At 61.0% G+C, this 15896-nt stretch overlaps 1 protein-coding gene across 3 annotated transcripts in view; it reads right to left on the bottom strand.

Moving 5' to 3' along the window:
- The window catches only part of CHID1 (chitinase domain containing 1), a 30070-nt gene extending 14478 nt beyond the window's left edge, over window positions 1-15592 (bottom strand). Inside the window, exons 1-8 of one of the 3 annotated variants that reach the window (XM_087422401.1) lie at window positions 15518-15592; window positions 9269-9422; window positions 8532-8681; window positions 8190-8322; window positions 7243-7287; window positions 6359-6465; window positions 5875-5936; window positions 1963-2055 (exon numbers count right to left, since the gene is read on the bottom strand). In XM_087422401.1, the coding sequence (XP_087278527.1) occupies window positions 1963-2055; window positions 5875-5936; window positions 6359-6465; window positions 7243-7287; window positions 8190-8322; window positions 8532-8681; window positions 9269-9379 (701 nt within the window). In that variant the 5' untranslated portion in view covers window positions 9380-9422; window positions 15518-15592. Of the gene's footprint in view, window positions 1-1962; window positions 2056-5874; window positions 5937-6358; window positions 6466-7242; window positions 7288-8189; window positions 8323-8531; window positions 8682-9268; window positions 9423-11847; window positions 11897-15517 lie in introns of those variants that run through there. The other 2 variants (XM_087422400.1, XM_004441034.3) reach the window with 2 other exon arrangements.
- Between the last annotated feature and the right edge of the window lie 304 nt (window positions 15593-15896).

The following is a 15896-nucleotide window of genomic DNA, read 5'->3' as shown; positions in this document are numbered from 1 at the left end:
TCTGCCAGCATCTCCCCCAAGACATCATGAACCTGCTGCCCCCACCCACCCTCAAGGCTGAAATGTCGCCTATCGGATGGTCAACCCCAAGTCCTGCCCCCAACCTGCCCTTCCCAGGCTGACCCTCCTCCGAGTCAGTGCAGGCTCTGCACATGGTCACCGGCCCCTGCCACATACTGCCTGGCATGTGGATGCTGCCCGCTGTGCCACCCCCACAGCAACCCTGACGGGGCAACTAACTGGCGACGTGCAGAAGGTGGGTGTCACTGTCCACATGCAGTGCCCGTCTGCGACTGGGGCACCCACGTCTCCTCCCCACAGGCCCAGTCACCCGGGCCTCGACCGCTTCCTCCTCTTGCCCTTGCTCCTCTGTGGCTGCTGCCCCACTAGGCCCAGGCCCACTTGCCCTTGGCCAGCCAGCGTCCCTCAGCCCTCCAGCCTGGACCTCCACCCCATCCGCGCACACAGCCGCCCTCCATACCTGTTCTGCATTCACGAGTGACCTGTGCCCACCGCCCCCTTGGAGCCCTCCACACACTCTGGTCATAGGCTTTCTCTGGCCCTCAGGTGAAGTGACCAGGGGCAGCCTCTGTGCAGAGGGGCATTCCCTAGGAGCACCCCTCATCCCACTCAGCACCTTCCTGACTCTGAGGTGACAGCCTGCTCTAAACCCCAGGAAGCCACAGGGGCAGCTGGAGATGGGGGGAGGCACAGACTACGTCAGGGTGGACGCCTGCCTGTGAGGCTGCGGAGCTCACCCGTAGGGTAGCACGGGGTGCCCGAGATGGCACTGGCAGCAGTGAGCTGGGGCGCTGGGCCCAGCAGGAAGGAAGGAAACCAGCCCTCCTCAGTCTGAGGTCAGCTCCCTGAGGCTAAGCAAGAGGGGAGGGCTTTCCTGAGGGGTCCCAGGAGCCACAAGGGCTCAGAGGGCTCAGCCCGAGGGCCCCGCCCCCAGCAAAGACGGCCTGGGGCTCTAATTAAACCAGCTCACTGGCTCTGGTGTCTCCATCTGTGGGTGAACTGAGCAAAAGCTCCAAGAGCGCCACTGATGGTGATGGCGGCAGCACTCTCCGGGGCGTGGCTGTGACCCTGGGCGCAGGGCTCAAGGACAGCACAGCCACAGGGCCAGCAGAGAAAAGGCACCGCTCCCCATGTGCCTGCACGCAGACCCCTCCTGGGGCTATTGTTCCCTGTGGTTAGCGCTCCGCCTTTCCGAGGTGAAGGACCAGCATAACTCCATCCCGCTGCTGCTGTTGCAGCCGGGAGGAGGCGCTGATCGGGCTGTCTGTCGGGGGTGCTGTCAGCAAGCGTGGGGAGCAGGAGAAACACCAACAAGACAAGCTCCGGGGCACCGTCAGCCAGAGCCTCTGGAGAAACTGCTGGTTCCCAAGCCACCAAGGCACAGCCCATGCCTATGTCCCGCAAATGCACATGGGCAGGCCCAGGTGGCAGGGAGGGACTGGCCTAGCCGGGCCCAGGGCACATCAGCAGTGCCTGGGACCCCCACCCTCAGTCCTGGATACACTGGCCACAGTCCCCTCCCTGCAGGTGTCCCCTCAGCTACCATGCAGAGGGAGCTTCCTGCCTTGGTCACTACAGGGTGATACGCAGGCAGCCCCAGCTCACACCGTCGTCCACTTCTGGCCCAGGTACCAGTAGCTCAGGGTGAAGATTCCTGGGCAGAGAGGGTGCCAGCCGAAATGCCAGATCCACCCTTCCTGAGGGCGAGTGGAAGCTAGTCTAAAAGACTCTGTCCCTCAAATGCAGAGACTTTCAACATGTCTTCAAACGTTTGGGGGGAGGCATGTGGCCTTCTCCCGCCAACACACGAGGACGTGCTGAGGCGGGTCCCAGAGCCCCACTGCCCATGCCTGTGGGTGCCGCGGCCGCAGCGTCTGCCCAGATGGGGCTGGGTGTTGACCATGGAGGGCCTCCCCCGCCCTGAGTTAGCGCGGCACTTACCCAGGGGTGACGGCCGGCGGGATGACCAGGATGGCGAGCAGCCGGGCCTGGTGCAGCGCCTCTGCCACGTGGGTGAGCATGTGGATGAGGCCCCTGCATACAACAGAGAAGAGCGTCAGGGTGGTCAGGAGCAGCTTGGCCCTACACGGGCACCTTCTGCCCTGGAGACTCGGGCTCCAGTGTGGCCCCAAACAGCGCAGGTGCTCGAGCACTGGGACAGCCCGGCAGATCCCGTGAGAGTCACCCTCCCCCCAACTGGGCCTATCCAGAACCAGCTGGCCCATCCTTCCTCATGCTCAGGGTCCCCTCGAGAGCAGAGGGGTGTCTGTGCAGCACCCATCACCTCTAATGACCCCATACAGCCTGGTGAGGGGGTGAGGAAGGACCCACGTGGGCCCAGCGTGCTGACCTGCTGATGGCTGGGTCAGCCCAGGCTGTGAAACCCCACAGGACACACTGAGGGCCTCGGAGCACCTCAGTAGGTGCCATAGGATCAGAACGGCGGGCAGCTCCACCGCCTAGCGCCTTGAGCTGAGGGGGGCCCTAACCTAGCACCCTCAGGCACCGGCCTTGACTGCCCAGCCCCCATATGCAGCAACCCCCAGCCTGGTGGACACCTGGGCACTGAGCTCTGTCTGCCTCGGCCTCAGGCAAGGGTTCAGGGGGGCTAACACCCTAAGTTCTGGGACACACAGAAGGGGCACCAGGCATGCCCCTCCACTCGTGCTCGGAGATGGGAGAGGAGTGTCTTAGAGGGCAGTGAGCCACTGGGGGGGGCGGGCAGAGAGGGAGGTGACGTCACAGCCTCCTCTGGCCCAGAATGGTGCAGGAGGTGGCAGCGTCTCAGAGCCAGCCAGCGGGATGGAGCACCTGTCATGACGCCTCCAGCCCGCTCATACCACAGGCAGCACGTGGAATGCCAAGTGGCTGGTGCTGACGAGCCTCAGCCCCGCAGACAGCGGTGCTGCTGTGCGCTCAGGTTTCCAGACGGCCTCACGCTGTGTCCACACTGGCCTGGCCCCACCGTCACTGTGTGTGGGAGGCCCTGGCTCAGACTGGCCCTCAGTCCTTCCCCGCAGCCCCTCAGGAGCCGCCCGCATCTGGAGAGCGGGCAGCGAGTCCACTGGCCCCGCGCAGTGCAGGTCAGAGGGTCTGGGGTGCCCAGGACTCACACCAGGAACAGCGAACAGTAGGAACAGTGTGGGGAGCCGGCCTCCAGGCCCTGCTCAGCTCCAGCTTGCGTCTGCAGAGCACAGGTGAGGGCAGGGCGGGGCCAGCTGCTCGGTCCCCAGCCCCAGTTCTCTTGAGGAGGCTGGGATGGGGTCTGGTGTGAGCAGATCACTGGACCGTGGCGGGATGGGTTCTGGTGCAAGCCAACCGCTGGACCATGGCGGCTTCTCAGAGCCTCCTGACGGGAAACAAGCCCAGTGGAAGAGATCGGGTACCGCTGTGACTCCCCGACAAGGAGGTGGCTCTGGCCGGAGGCGGTCAAGCATGCCCTCCAGGGAGCACAAAGGCTTGAGGAGGCCAGCCTCCCTCTCTAGGCTGGCATCGGCTCTGCCAGGAACCGTCACACCATCTGCCACCATCAGTACCTGTCACTGTCGCTCACCTTCCTGGCTCTTGGGACTGCCCTGGGGACTGTGTCTTCGTGAGAAAGGAGGGGTGTTCTCGTGCCCCTGGGGCAGCACCCACCCAGCTGGGTGTCTGCTGGGACTGAGTCGCAGGGGCCACCCCAAGGTCACCAGTGTGCCCAGGAAGCAGGCCTGCCGCATGCTGGGTGTGAACAGAGGTGACGGGGCCTCCCATCAGAGACAGGCCACATCCCCGCCCACTCCAACTGCTCAAGCCGCCTGCTCCTCTCCGGAGGACTTTTGTGGGAGGGAGGGCTGGGAGGACCTGGAGCCCAGGGCGTCACAGAGACACCATGCCATTGCCCCCCCTTCACACTGCATGGGCCACGGGCGCGAGTCCCATAGCTGACAGCCACCTGCCCCTTAGCATTTGCCAACAATGGCCTTTCCAAGCTGACCTGGTGCTTCTGGAAGGAAACAGGGCCCTCAGACATCTAGTCAGAAGCCTAATGGGGATGATGGGTGGGGGCAGGAGTAGCAGCCTTGTTAAATGTCCCAGTCACGCCTCACCATGGCCAGGCCTGTCCTGGGCGGTGGCTTCCGGGCAGCAGTATGCCTGAAGCCATCCGCCGGGCCGGCCAGTCTCCGCCCTGCTCCTCAGGATCCTGGACACTCTGGCCCCCTCCTCGCCCGGCTGCATCCTTGCTGCAGCTCAGGCAACTTCCTGCCCCCTGCCCTCCCTCCCTGAGCCCAGAGAGAACGAAGCTGTCTCACAAGAAGCTGCAGTGGGATCTGTCTCAGGCTCCCCCTCCTCAGAAGGTGCCAGAAGGTCACCTCGGCAGGGCTGCGGCCACCCACGAAGGACCCAGGCAGAGCCTTCGGGTGGGGGGGAGTGTCTTTCGGCTGAGAGAGAGCCAGGGCCCCTCACAGGCAGGTGCTGTGCTAGCTCCTGACAGACACGAGGACCATCTCACACTCAACTTAGCTCTCGTCTAGAACCCGGCCCCAGAGGCCTCCCAGGGCAGAAGCGCAAGGAGGGGGAGCCTTTCAGAGGCACCTTTTGGGGCGGGTGTCTGAGCACGGGGAAGCAGGAACCCACGGCTGGGGGCCTGGGCCCAGGTAGGGTGGGAGCTGCAGCTGTCCGGGCAGGCCTGCCCCCCCACCCTTCCCTCATCCCCCAGGGCTGATGGCGGTCTCCCCACCCCCACCCAGGGCAGAGAGCCCCAGGACATGCCTGGCTCCAGGCACACCTTCCTCTGGGCCTTAGGTGGGAGTCCTGTTCCCCTTTTGCACGGCCCCCCGTGACAATGTACCTTCTGCCTGCATTTGGAGGCAGATCTGTGTGGTGACACCACCTCCACGTCGGGAGAAACTGGCCTACAGCTGCAGGAGGGTAGAAGGTGGGACGGCGCTGGCTCTGAGGGGGAATGCCCCAGGAGAGCCCCAGCCAAGTGCTCCCTCTTGGGGCAGGCAGGCATGGAGAAGTGGGGCTCAGGCCTGGCCCTGAGCTGGGATTCCTTCACGCAGAAAGGGAGGGCTGGCCAGTTCCAGAAACGGCTGCAGCTGACTGCAGGCTCCCGGTGTCCCTGGCGCCCGCCGTGTGGGCTGCATCACCGCTCTGCCGTGCCTGCGTTCAGGATGCCCTGGGGAGGCGAACTCAGTCCCTCCTCCATCTTTTGTGGGGCTGAACCCCATGTCCCTGACAGGCAGGGGCAGTGGCTACTGCAGGTGACTCTCCACCCCTCCTGCCTTACCAGGTCACTCTGACCAAGGTGGGGCGGCCTGCAGCCTCACAGGCAGGGTGGGTGATGCTGCGAGGGGGCCATGCAGCAATCCCCCAGGGCTGGCACAGAGCCTGTGGGCCTGGGTGGCCAATTCTCTTCCCAGAGGACTTCGTGGCTGTCCGCTCCGAGGGCCCCTGGGCGCAATCCATTAGCCCCTTCTCACTGTCCCCAGGAAGGCTCTATTGTGCTCAGCAAAGGAGTTCCTGCTCTTGTCCAAGCCCGACTCCGCTGTCACCGCCTGGACCACAGTTCTCCCACCAGGTTGTCCTGGGCGACGCTCCTCATGCTCCCTTCGCCACCCACGCAGGTGTCAGGGTCGCAAAGCAGCATGGTCAGAGCCGGATGCCTGCCCCAGCTGTGCCCGGGATTCTCAGAGCCACTCCCCAACACTCTCAGGGTGCCATCTCTGCCCCCAGGTGCAGACGGTGGGAAGAAGGCCCTCTTCCCAAATAGGGCATCCCTCACCCCGTCCTTCCTCCAGCCTCCTCCCAGGACACCCGTGGTAGGAAGAGCACAGAGCAGCCCCACCCGAGAGCCACCCAGAGACCACTCACACGTGTTTCTGGCTCAGCAGCTGGCTCCAGACCTCCACCACAAAGCCGTCAAAATGCTGGCTCTGAAAGGAACAGGAGCAGGGAGGAGGGTCTGACAACCCAGGAGGGATGGATGGGAAGGCAGACACGAAGCTGGCCACCTCCACGTATCCAGTGAGGTCCCGGCCCAAAGGCCATGCTGCAGGCCCAGAAGCCACTCTCTACAGGGGGCAGTGTGGTGGTCCCCACAGGAGCCAGGAGTAGAGATGCCAGGGCTCTTGTGTGTCCTGTCCACTCATGTGCCTCCCCTCACTCCAAACTCTGGGGGCCTGAAGGCTCCCCAACTCCTGCAGCCCAGCACTGGCCAACTGGGGTGGGTACCCTCCCAACAGGGCAGAGGGAAGCTGGGCGTTACCCAAGGAAGTCCCCCCAGCCCTGGGAACCCCGGAGTCAAGAGGAAGCCTGACGCAGCCTGTGTCGGGCCCCACAGAGCACCAGGCCTCACCCTGGCAATCTGAACCATGGTCTTGCTGAGTTCTTCTATCTCGTCCTCGCTGTCCAAGACGTTCCGGAAGTCCTCATGAGTCCAGTCCTCAAATAGGAGCCGAGGCACTGGGGGGACAGACCCACGCAGAGACCGTGACCCTCCTGCACTTGGCCCTGGCCCTTGGCCTCCAGAGCAGAGTGACCACATAGCCGAGCACCCAGCATGGCTGTCCCAACACCACAGGGCCTCGAGAGGGACGGGTACCAGGGGTGTTGGGGAAGGACGAAGATGCTGACTCCTTTATCCCTGCACACACTGGGTCTGAGTGCCCATGAGCACCCCGACCCCAGCTCCGCCAGCTCCTTGCTGCCTGGCTCCTGCTAGACCACCCTCTACCTCATCGCCTCCAACCGCAGGTCCCCTCCCAGCCCCTGTCCCCATGGCTCCTCCTGCTCAGCTGTCACCTGCTCCCAAACCTCCCTCACCCCACTCCCCAGACCTTGCTGGTCCCCCTGCACTTTGGGACGGTGTCCCTCCCTCACCAGCTGTGAGCTCCAGGACAGGGCCCCAATAAACGCTCTCTGAGTGAATGAAGAAGAAATGGGAGGGCAAGTCCACAGGCGAAGGAGGCACTGGCCTTGGTGGGCTGAGCCCAGGTGGGTGGGCCACAGGACCCCAGGTGGACCAAGGGCTGTGAATGCCGGGCCGGGGCCAGCCTTGTTTCTAAGTGGTCAGGGCAGTGACTGATGTGCTGGGCAGTACAGCCTGCATTACCAGGCACAGAAGACGACCACGGGGGCCACTCATCCACACACAGGGAGGTCACGCCAGCTAGTACCTCCACCCTGTGGCATGTGGCCTAAGGGCTGGCTGCCCTGACTGCCCAGGCCCGCCGGACTCACCTATGCGGAGGCCCTTGGACTGCTTCCGGAGTGCCCGCATCCACCCTGTGGGACATGAGGGGACAGTCAATGAGGGGTGTTGCTCATGTGAAGACCCAGCCCACCTCCAAAGAGGAAAATGCAGGGGCCGTGCAATGGGCGTGCAAAAGGGAGGCTGGGGGAGAGAACCCACAGGTCCCATGCCCTCCTCCTCCTGACCTCACCCCCTTCTTCCTGACCTCACCCTTCCTTCTCCTGCAGAGCAGCCAGGGTGGCTCAGACCCCGTGGCCAGGGGGGACACAAGCGGCCACATTTGGGGCCACACTCCAAGGGGCCTGGGACTCTTTCTTGGAGCTGAGGGGTACCTGGAGGGCCAGGCCCCAGAGCTGCTCAGTCCTCTGACACACTGCCCTCCTGGCACTGGGGAATTGCTCTGGGTCTCAGAACTCCACAACTAGCTAACACATCCCCTCTCCAACCCAAAAGGGGGACAGCTGTGTAAACTTGGGTGTGTGCCCACAGAACGTGGCTGTCAGGGTGTCTAGGCCCTGGTTCCCTCCCAGAGCCCCCTTCCCTGGACACCTCCTTCTGGGCACATGTGTAAACGGTCAAGGGGGTCGGGGGTGTAGGCCAACACCAGGCAGTTATCACACTGACACACTCACATTCTCATACATGTACACTCAGACACACACAGAGACACAATCACATAGACACTCAGAAACATACCCAGACACACTCAGACACTCGCATGTGTTCATGCTCACACTCAAGACATTCTCACACACACACATTCATATTCACAAATATACCCACATTCTCACACACACAGATACACTCTCATCCTCACACTCAGACATACACATTCACACATGCAGTCACTGACACACACTCATATGCACACAGACATGTGCTCACACCCTTCTGGGCCCTTGGGATGAGCTCAGACGAGCAGCAAGGTAAGAACCTTGGTCCACGTCATGGAGGCCTGTGACCTCGAACATCTCACGGCCACGCCTCTTCAGCTGCAACCACACGGGTGAGATCTGCGTAAACTTGCCCCCGAAGACCTTGGCGATGTCGTAGCCGTGGCTGTTCCACTAGCAGAGGATGGACAACAGGTGAGCCCACTTGCAGCTGCACCACAGGGAGCAAACCCCCAGAGGACCCCCAGAGTGACTCTCGCTGCTTCTCTGGGAGGCATCTCTCCTGCTGCACCTCCACAGTGGGGCCCAGGGAGGTGAGAACACAGACCCCAGTGACCACCTTGCCCTTGGGACCTCCCTGTCCACCCCAGGGCCCAGCTTACTGGAGTGACGTAGCCCAGGACGTCCCCAGTAAAGTGCCTCTCCCGGGCCTTCGCTGAGCAGTAGCTGCGATGCTCGAGAACCACATCCTCGGCTCTGAGGTCCGTCACCACGAGGCCCCGATCTTGGACAGGCTTATCTGAAAACTGAGTCTGAAATAAAAGCAACGGGAAGAATGCCATCAGTGTCCACGTCCTCAGGCAGAACACAGAACCCTGAGGAACAGCAGCGGTCCTCTCTGTTCAGCCAGGGACTGTCTGGATCAACATGGTGCTGCTGACCAGGAGACTGCAGGGAGAGGCCCACCCCTGAGGAGCTGACAGTCCCCGAAGACTCACTCTGCCTCCCTAGGCCATCTCAGAAAAGCAGCACAAAGAGATGGTGCAAACACAGCACGACTCTCGTCTGATTGGCTCAACTGCCATGGATATTACAGAACACAATGAGGTGGGAGGACAGCGCAGGTGTGGAAAGGAGCAGAAGGCGGGGTAAGGACCGAAATCTAGACGTCATCACAAAGACAGGCCCACTGGGGGCAGGTGCATCCTCAGGCCCCAGCGCCAGAAGCTGCTCCCTGCGACACCATCCAGCCAGAGCCCCAGGGCGGTACAGGGCCAGCCACTAGAGGAGGCCAAGGCCTCAGCCTCCCGGCTCCCAGGCTGCATCCCAGGCCTAGGCACCCAGCGCCAGCAGGCAGGAAGAAGGCACAATGGTCAGCCAGTCCCCAGACCACTCCTACCTTCTCCAGCAGCGTCTTGGAAGCGGCCTTTTTGGCATCTGACTTTGACAGGGTAGTGTGAACAGAGCTGCAGGCCAGAGCAAGCCAGAGCGCACTGAGGAGCGCCCTCATGGTGGGCAGGTCACAGCAGGGTCCAGCCTCAGGTTCCAGGGGGCTGCAGAGATAGAGCACGTGGAGACCATCAGCAGCGTGGGGTGTCCCCTCTGCCGAGTAGAGCACTCGTCCTAATAGGGCCTGGGTCCTTGTGGCACTGGGCTGGGCACTGGCCCCAGGACAGAGCCTTGTGCTGGGCCAGCCCCAATGGCCAGCGTCCAGCTTCCAGCACTGCTGGGCCCGTTTCCTCTCAGACACCCAGAAAGTGGCTTCCTTGCCACCAGCCAGAGAGCCTTCCCCTGCTGCCTCAGTGCCGCCCTGACAGCCGGCCATCTAGGAAAACGTTGGCTGCCCACTTCCCTCTCAAACCCAAATAAATCACGGCCACTGGAGAACTTAATTGCAAAATAACAGAGCCACAGAAAGGACTAGCAGAAAACATGAGTACCTGTTGGTGTAAACTAAGGGTTGGGAAGGCTTTTCCAACTATATCAGCAACAGTAGAGATTATGAAAGAAAACGCCAATAGAGTTTACTAGATAAAAATGTGGAGCTTTCATTTAGGAAACACAAGAGCAAATATAAAGAAATAATAAACCAGAAAAAAAATACTTAGAACATTTTAGACAATGAATTTCTATTCATTATCTCTCCATATCATGCAATGAACTCTTAGAAATTGAAAATAAAAAACACTCCAATAAAAAATACCCCACTACAAAAATAAGGAGTGGACGTGAAGAGATGTAATACAGAGAGATACCTCGTAATACAGAGATACCCCATAACACACAGAGATACCAGAGCCCCCAAAACGGCACCTCGGCTTCACCAGCAATCAAAGGAACGGACGCTGAAATCACACAGCCCTTCTGCCCAGCATTTGTGAGGACTAAGGAGAAGGACACTATCATGAGGACTGGGGCCAGTGGCAACTCTCCTGGGCTGTTCCTGGGAATTCAAGTTGGGAAAACCTTTTTGGATGAAAATCTGGTCATGAATATTATACTTTCCAACACGTGTTTTCCTTCCAGAAATTCCGCTTTGGGAGACTTCCTACCTACAAGGAAAACATGCGAGGATGTTCATCGCAGTGCTGTTTACACAGAATAACCTGCACTTCCACACGATGGAATACGGACAGACACGCGATGCTCGTGATGTCCTGGTTGGTGCAAACATCACAAAATATACATACCTAGCATGATCCCATCTGTCTTTAAAAACGCCTACGTGTGTACACTCACAGAAGAAAGTACGAGAGGGGGACGCTGGCAGTACGTGAGCTGCTGCCTGGGCTGCCAGTCGTCCTGTCCACTGTTCGCTTTCTCTGTATCTTCTGGCTTTCCAGTACTATACTTTTTAGTTGTACAGTTCATTTTTAGGTCCTGGACCTCCCGCCCTGGCGATTATGCTTCCTGGTCTTTCACTCTCAGGGCAGCTGAGAAACAAGCAGGCCCAGTCTGGCTGTCGTCCCTGACCACGCCTTAAGATGCACAGGTGTGAAGGGCACATCGGTCAACAGTCTCGCGGCCCAGGCAGCGTGCTGCCTCCAGACCAGCTGAGGGCCTGCTTGGCAGTGGAGCCAGAGGAGACCCTGCAGGGCCCTGAGGACTGGAGGCCAACCTAGTCCCCTGCCCAGCAGGTGGGTGTACATTCCCCTGGGGACGTCAGAGGCCCGGCCAGGCAGGGCGTGCCCTGTCAGGAGCTGGCAGAGCCAGGCCCTTCGTGGTACCTGCCCGTCCACCCTCTCCACCCCAATGACCTCTGGGCCAGGAGCCTGTTTTCACTCCCTCGAAACTCTCCTCTTGACCTGCTTCCCTTTGCAGAGTGGCATAGGCTGCCCCACTTTGGGCTGTCACTTCCCTGGGCAAGATGGGTATTCCTGGTGCAGACCAGGGGGCCCGGGCTGCGTCAGGCAGTGAGTGCCCACGTTGTGGCACCTGACAGACCCACAGCACACCTGCGTGGGACAGCGGAAGACCAGGGCCCTGGAGTGAGCAGCCCTGCAGCTCCCTCCCCATGAGGCAGGGAGGCACAAATGACCTGATCTGGCCGGACCTGACCTGGCCCTCGGGCTTCTGAGGAGGACAGAAGGGACACACCTGTGCAGAGCTGCTGGCAAGGGCAACTCCAAGGGGCTGTGGGGGAGGGATATGAAGACCCACACCCAGATCTCCACCCTCTGCCCACTCCACTCCCCACCAGCCTCTCTCCTCGGGGGACATTTTCCAGCATCAGAATCATCAAGGAGAGCAGCCCCAGCCCCACCATCTAGCCACCACAGCCATGAAACTTGGGTTCCCTCCACCATAGCCCTGGGGCTAGGAAGGGCTCTGGAGGAGAGGGCTTGGGCTGAGGCAGGGGCAGGTGGCCCAGAATCACCTAGAACTTGCCTGGCCAGCCTGAGACTGCAGCTGCCAAGCTGTGAGGGCCCACTCTGAGCAGCCTGGCCACCATGAGGCCAGAAAGACACATGAACGTACGTGCTTCCAGAACGAAGGGCTGGCACGAGGGGCTGCAGAGGCGATGCACATGGGGGGACAACTGCACCTGCTGGCAGAAGCCACAAGGAGGATGGGGAGGCCCCATTCTGCTGGGCACCCTGTCTTTAATCCCAGTCTCCTCAGACTCCCTCTATGGCTGCTGGCCCTTCCTCTGCTCTGGGGCAGAGGTCCAGGTCACTCAGGATGGAAAGGGATAAGAAACCAAGCAGGAGGCTGGTCCTCCAGGAGCATCCCAGCAGTAACCCAGGGGTGCGCCCCAACACCCCTTCTACTCTTTTTTTTTTTTAATTTTTATTCATTTATTTATCTTTTTTCCCCAAAGCCCCAGTAGATAGTTGTATGTCATAGTTGCACATCCTTCTAGTTGCTGTATGTGGGACGCGGCCTCAGCATGGCCGGAGAAGCAGTGTGTCGGTGCGTGCCCGGCAGTGCATCGGTGTGTGCCCGGGATCTGAACCCGGGCCGCCAGCAGCGGACCGCGCGCACTTAACCGTTAAGCCACGGGGCCGTGCCCACCTTCCACCTTCTGTCCACGGCCTGCCGCACCACCTGGTGTCCTGCACCCAGGCGGCAGGGCCACCACCCACCCACCCACCCGGAAACCCCTGCCTGCAACCTGACCTGCCTGACCCTTGACCTGTGATCTCACACCACAGGGAAGGAAAGAGGAAAGGGTGGAGAGGGAGCTGATCTGGAGGAAGGAAGATGGGCTCTGCCGGCTTCTGTGCCGGATGGAGGGAGCCATGGAAGAACCAGACGGAGTGCAAGCCTGGGCTGGCGCTGCCGCTGACCACCTGTGCCCGGTGGGCCAGCCCTAGGATGAGACGCATTAGCCTCAGGGAGAAGCACTTGGACGCGGGCTGCTCTCTGACCAGCCATGGAACTTTCCAGACTGTCTCCCTGACACTTGGTGGTGGGGACCCGGTGTGTAAGCTGCATGATGCGTGGGGTGTTCAAGCTGCAGGAAGGCCCTTCTCTGGGGACCTCCCATGGCTCCCCACTGTCCACCCTGCCACCCTGCCCCCAGGCCTGAGGGCAAATTCTCCCATCATGCTCTTCAGAACAGATTTCTGGGCTCACACATCCTGTTCTTACATCAAAACGTGTTTCTTCCCCAAACACCAACGACCTCCTTTGGGCAGAGCGGCCCCTGCACAGGGAATGTGGTGTGTAGTGATCTGTTCACACTTGTGGTCACTCAGAAGGTTCATGACAAATGCAAACCAGAGAGCCTCCGGAGGCGGGGTCTCAGACCTGCTCTGTAACTCCCTAATGACGAGAGCCCCACTATGTCAAGGGCTCCAAGCTCCCGGGACTGTTTCAGCAGTGTGTTGACGAAGGGACGGCAAGTCACAGCAGTCACTTCCTAATGTCTTTTAGAGAGACTGACAATAAGAAATAGTTTGCCATAGCTCAGTACACGCGTGCGTGTCCCGTGTGTACGTACGTGTCATACGTGTGTGCAGAGTGAAAAAGCAGCTATCAGAGGTAACCCTGCTGTGATGCACTCTGAAAATTTCTTTTCTATTTCATTTCTAAGAAACCGGTTTTTACCCATCAAATTGGTCTCACTATTCAGTGATGTGCAATTTGAGAAACGCTGACCAATGTGCCCTGAGTGTCTGTCACCAACACCTGGCTGGACCTCGAGCCGACTTTCATTAACAGAATGCTGCTGTTCCCACAGCAAGTGCAATGGTCAGTCACACGAGTTCTCGTCTTTGAGCACAAATTTTGGAGCCAACTGTGCCCTGCGGTGAGAGGCGAGTGCGCTCTTGGAAGTGAAGGTGGCGTAAGAGGCAGGACGACCACAGCCCCAGGTGACATTTATTGACCACGTGCTGCGCGTCAGGCCCTGTGTTACGCGGGAGTTCTCTCCAGAACCCCGGGACCCGCACTGTTGTTATTCCCATGCACAGATGAGGAAGCCGGGCCGGAGGGCAGCCCGTGGGGCGCCGCACAGTGCACGCCAACAAGCCCCGGGTCACTTGGCCGGCGCTCCGGCCTGGCCACCTGGTCTCTGGAAACGGGGCGGCCACCACTCTCTCTGCCTCACGCACCTCAGTCACACCAAGTTGTGTTGCTCACCCTCACTGCCTCCCACTCAGGTTCTTATCCCCACACACTCACGTCTACACTGGTCCCTGCGAGCTCCCTCCCTCCACCTCCCCCTTCACGCTCTCTCCGCCACACGCCGCCCAACACCTACATCCTTTCACACGCTCTCACACTCCTGCTCTCTCACACACCCGCTCTCCCTCACACACCCCCCTCACACACCTGCTCCCTCTCACACCCCTGCTCTCCCCTACCCGTCTCTCACACTCACTCTCCCTCACACACACCCTCTTGCACACCCGCTCCCCCTCACACCCCCAAACCCGCTCCCTCTCACACCCCTGCTCTCCCCACCCCTTGTCTCTCTCACACTTGCTCTCCCTCACAACACCCTCTCTCGCACACCCATTCCCCTCACACCCCTGCTCTCCCTTACCTGTCTCTCACACTCGCTCTCCCTCACACACACCCTCTCGCACACCGTTCCCCCTCACACACTTGCTCCCTCTCACACCCCTGCTCTCTCCCACCCCTCGTCTCTCACACTCACTCTCCCTCACATCCTCTCTCGCACACCCACTCCCCTCACACCCCTGCTCTTCCCCACCCCATCTCTCACACTTGCTCTCCCTCACACCCCCGCTCTCTCACAGACCCACTCTCCCTTACACACCCCTCTCTCGCACACCTGCTCCTCTCACACCCCTGCTCTCTCCCTCACACCCACTCTCCCTCACCCCCATCTCTCACACTCGGTCTCCCTCAGATACCCTCCCTCACACCTACTCTCTCTCACGCACCCCCTCTCACACTGGCTCTCCCCACACTCTCCCTTACACACACACCCCGTCACACCTGCTCTCCTTCACACACCCACCCCTCTCCCACACATCAGCTCTCCCTCACACACACCATCTCTCACACCCGCTCTCTACCTCTCCTCATTCACTCCCCCTCCCTCTCACACCCACTCTCTTTCACACTCACTACCTCACACACCCACTCTCCCTCACACACACCCTCACACACCCACCCTCTCACATCCCTGCTCTCACACACATCCTGTCTCACATAGCCACTCTCCCTCACACACACCCCCATACCCATTCTTCCTCACACACTCCCACTCACACTTGCTCTCCCTCACACACCCACTCTTCTTCATACACCCCCCACACATCTGCTCCCTCTCACACCCCTTCTCTCATACAGCCCTCTCACACCAGCTCTGCCTCACACTCTCCTCTCTCACACCAGCTCTCCCTCACATACCCACTCTCCCTCACAACCCGCTCCTCTCACACTCTCTCTCACACCTTCTCTCACAGACCTGCTCCCTCACACACCCTCTCCCTCTCGGACCCGCTCTCCCTCACACAAGCGCTCCCTCACACACCCTCTCTCCCTCTCATACTCACTCTCCCTCACAACCCGCTCTCACACACCAGCTCTCCCTTGCACCGCGCCTCCTGCTCTCACACGCGTCCCCCGCGCGCCCACTTCGCGGAGGGGAACTGAGGCGGTGCGAGGAGAAGCAGGCGCCGGGACGCGGGGCGCTCAGGCCACCCCGGCCGGCCGCCACGGGGCTCACCTTCATGTCCCGGAGGCCGGCCGGACCTCCCTCGCGCGGGGCCGGAAGACGCTCGCGAGGGCCGCCGGAAGTCCCGCCCCAGGACGTCCGCGCGCAGCTGCTGTGCCACGCCAGCTTCCGCCCCGCCGCCGCGCACGGCACGCTGGTGGGGGGGCCGGGGGCGAGGCATGGCCGACCAGCCGGGGCGGACGGCGGGCCGAAGGAGGAGCCTGGATGGGGTGGGCGGAGCCGAGAGCGAAGCCGAACCGAGGGGTGGGTCCTGGTCGACCGGCCGGGGCTGGGGGTGAGCGTGCGAGGGGTAGGTGGGCCGAGAGGAGCAGCTTGTGGGGTGGGCGGGGCCGAGGGGGGGGGCGGGTCGAGAATGGGGCGTGGCCAAGGG

Source organism: Ceratotherium simum, chromosome 34, assembly GCF_057802395.1.
Source record: "Ceratotherium simum simum isolate JZ-2026a chromosome 34, ASM5780239v1, whole genome shotgun sequence".
Classification (NCBI taxonomy): Eukaryota; Metazoa; Chordata; class Mammalia; order Perissodactyla; family Rhinocerotidae; genus Ceratotherium; species Ceratotherium simum.
This window is presented reverse-complemented; position numbering and strand designations above follow the sequence as displayed.